This window comes from Rutidosis leptorrhynchoides, chromosome 11 (assembly GCF_046630445.1).
Source record: "Rutidosis leptorrhynchoides isolate AG116_Rl617_1_P2 chromosome 11, CSIRO_AGI_Rlap_v1, whole genome shotgun sequence".
NCBI lineage: Eukaryota > Viridiplantae > Streptophyta > Magnoliopsida > Asterales > Asteraceae > Rutidosis > Rutidosis leptorrhynchoides.
Genome location: NC_092343.1, coordinates 59916427 through 59920273, shown reverse-complemented (window position 1 = coordinate 59920273; position 3847 = coordinate 59916427). Strand labels below are relative to the sequence as shown.

Here is a 3847-nt window from a genome sequence, read left to right as displayed (position 1 = left end):
ATTTCTCATTGATGTAATTGATTATTCTTACATGTTCCTAATTTTTTTTTATTTAATATCGATATTTACATACCTCAATTAATTATATATATGTAACTCTTTTTGCACGGTTTTTTACCTACCCGTGCAACGCACGGGCTCTAAATATTTATATTTAAAATTAAAATCTAATTTTAAAATTTCTTTTTTCTATTTATAAAATAAAAATAAATCTTTTTATATATTACACCTCACATACAAGTTATACAATATCCTCAACCACTATCAGACGGCGGTCAAAACAACGGCGCTGGCAAATTCAAATCAAATAAAAACGGTTTCTTCAACGTCCTTAATTTTCTCTCCTCCTCATTAATAACCATCACCGCACCTAATTCTACATCCACGTCATCACAGACCTGATTATAAAACGTCGCCGGAAAATTCATCTTCGCCTTCGCACCACGGAGTTTAAACGCGGCGGTGTCGTACGCTTTAGCGGCTTCCTCGGCCGTATTAAATGTGCCTAGCCACTGCCGTGTTTTCTTCCACGGATCACGTATCTCCGCCGCGTACCGTCCCCACGGCCGTTTACGTACGCCGCGGTAATGAATTTCCTTTCTCGACGGTGCTGGAGATCCGTCAGCGGCGTTACGGTGTCGCAAATTGTTGATCGACATTGGTTAATTTGTAAAGAGATAATGAGTGATGAGGTTGTTAGAATTGGGGTTTGGGCGGTTATTTATACATCGAGTGATGAGGTGATTGTACGGCTTCATTGATGGAGACAGGGTAGTTATATTTTCAAATTAGACCCTCAAGTTTTTGAAAACTGTAATTTGGACACAAAAGTATTTGTTGGTTGTTGTAACTTGTAAACAAGGCCATTGGAGTAGTAGAGTCTTTCTAGTCAACAGCGGCCGTTAAATCAGCGTGACTTTATAGTGGGAAGACAATAAGACCTTTTTTTTCCTAGTACTCTGATTAATAACTAATACTTCGTATGTTATTAATATTGTGAATATTGTGAATATTGTGATTATGTTGTTTCTAGGCGCCATGTCTATACTTTAAGGCTTTAAGCTAGGTAGTATTTTATATTAAAGTTCGTATTTGTTTAATTGTTACGAGTATATAATCATGTTTTGTATTCTAGCTCTCTCATGTTCACAATTAATTTATAAAACTTTTTTTACTTTTCAATTTGTATGTAAATTAAATTTCGTTGCCATTGTCATACGAGTATAATACGCCTTGCTAGTGGGTTTTCATTTTGAATTTTCTTCATTACGGGACTCGAACTTACAATCTCAAGATTAATGAATTGTTTTAATATCGCTATGCCATAAGTTCTTTGATTACTTTTACTTCGCATACTTCTAGAATATCTTATTTATTTGATACTATTTTTTTAGAGTGGAAAATTATGTTAAAAAAACTACTCCCTCCGTCCCAATTTAATTGTTTCCAGACAACAAACACACAGTTTAAGGAAATATCATAAAAGTACTGTACTTTCTGTTTACTTTTCAGTTTTACCTTACTTTTTCTTTTTTCTTTAATTCTATCCACATACATTAAGGGTATAATAGAACTTAATATTCTTAATTCTTTTCTATTTTCTATTTATGTAAGTGTGCAATTAATTTGAGACATCCCAAAATAGAATACTAGAATATAGATTTAGGACGGAAGTAGTATTCTACCGATGTACTATTCTAAAACTTGAATTCTTAACCTTATAATTGAGAATGCACATCGACACACTACAAAAAGAAAATCGATATTTGGACGACACTTATCCTGATGACATAATGTCGACCGTAAAAGTCCAGAAACTACAAAGAAACTTGCTTTTTGGTAAGCTTTTCCTGAAAAGTTTGACCAGTACTTTTCTGGGCGACTCCTTGTCATCCCGAAAAATATTTTTATTTTTATTTTTCTTTCCTAGGAAAAAAATTGGCTCCAAAAAGCAAAAAAAAAATAAAAAATCTCGCAGTTCTTTTTTGGATACGTCGTCCGAAAATGTGGTTCGGAAAAACTACTGTACTTCTTCCTTTTTTATTTTCACTCGTGAAAATTATTTTGACTCCAAAAAAACAAATAATTTCGCGCGCTATCTTTTCGGATGACATGTCGTTTGAAAAGGTTATCCGGGACAAAATTTAGCTAGACGCTTTAATGTATTATGATGTACACCATCATTATTATTTTTCTAAATTCAACCTAACCATTATCATTTTTATTACACAACAATAATAAAACCCAACACCACATAAGTGGTGTATGAGAGGTGATATGTAGACAATTCTTCATCTATCCGAGAATAAAGACAAGTCATTTTTCACCTAAAGTGAAAACACTCTCAAAACTAGAGAAAGTCATCTCTCTCTCTATTCGACGGATAGAGAGATTGCTTCTGAGTGGACCTTCGGCTAATACGTAGCAATTTTTTTTTTTAAAAAAAGAGAATAAAAATTAAGAATAAAATTGAGACGCCATGAAAATGATAAAATATAATTTTCATGGGTTTTAAATCCTGTCTGAAATTTAATTTAGGCTCTAAGAGTCGGTCAAGTCGCCAATAAATCGACGCTTGCTATTCTCCGAACGACTTAGTTAGATCGTAATCCAAGTTGTCGGTTCTACGGCTGTCCTAATTATTCGGTATGGTAAAATTAATTTACTTAATATTTTTGCTCTGTAACGAAGTATTATATCACAAACTAACTTCATTTTTTGTTCGTAATTCTCAAGTTACGGTTGGATAGACTAGCAAAGTGGGGCCCACCGTCGTCCGAAAAAAGAACTTTTCGTTTGGAAAGACTTTCTGGAACGAACCAGTCCGGACGACATATTGAAGATGACATGTCATCCAAAAAGGTTATCTGGGATGACATGTCGTTCCGAAAGGTCGAAAATATCGTCCCAAAGATACGATTTCTGGTAGTGACATCAGATTTCTTGTTCGATTTTCTCGTTAAGTTAACATTTTGCAAAATTTTATTTATATAGGTCAGTTTTAGATATCTATAAACTATAGCTTTTCATGTCTTTTGAACATAATGAATAGTTTTTGTTGAATAATGAAAACCCTATAAGTTATTATGTTTTTTAATCGATCACTACAACTAATTTTGTTTTTGTTGACATTTTTTGAACGAGTGTTTACGTTTAAACACATGAATATAAGTTAGCGCGGAAAAATATTATGTCAAAAATTTTGGAATGTGAAAATAAATATAGTGTCAACAATTTTAAGTCTTGTTAACTTTTTAAAACTTTTATGTGTTATTGGGTTTTCCTTTTTAACGTATTTAAGTGTTAAAAAACTTTGTGACATCTATAGAGTTACAGGTGACAAAAACATTTCAAGTTGTTTACGTTTTAAAGCGTCAAAAACAATGAAAACATTAAAACAAACTATTTTTTGTAGTAAAATATTTATAACGATTACATAGAAAGCCTATAAACCGTAAATAAATCATAAAAATACTTAGAAACTAACGAACTAAAGTTCACAATCAAACTTGAGCATAACTTAAACCTAATGTGCATAGCCGTCTTCGAGCATAAGCAACCGCCTAGGACACAAAAATTTAGAATGATACAAAATTTTGAATATTTATTTGATAATAATACAATTGTCGAATAGTTAAGAAAATTAAATAAAAATTGTATAATAAAACATTTTGATACAAACGTTTTGAAATCTTCTTTCGTATTGATAAATTTTAGTATAATCTATTATCTATATTAAAAAGTTTAACGTATATAAGGATTCATTTTTATTGTCGCCTAAGACTTTCTAAAGTATTGAGACGACCCTGCTAATCTGTTTAATACATACTTGCAATCCGAATAACAA

General features: G+C 31.9%; 1 protein-coding gene across 1 annotated transcript; it reads right to left on the bottom strand.

Annotated features, from left to right (window-relative positions):
* Positions 1 to 275: 275 nt before the first annotated feature.
* LOC139874627 (ethylene-responsive transcription factor 4-like) lies at positions 276 to 659 on the bottom strand. Its single transcript, XM_071862032.1, has one exon. It carries the CDS (start codon positions 657 to 659, stop codon positions 276 to 278), a length of 384 nt encoding a protein of 127 aa, XP_071718133.1.
* Positions 660 to 3847: the final 3188 nt, after the last annotated feature.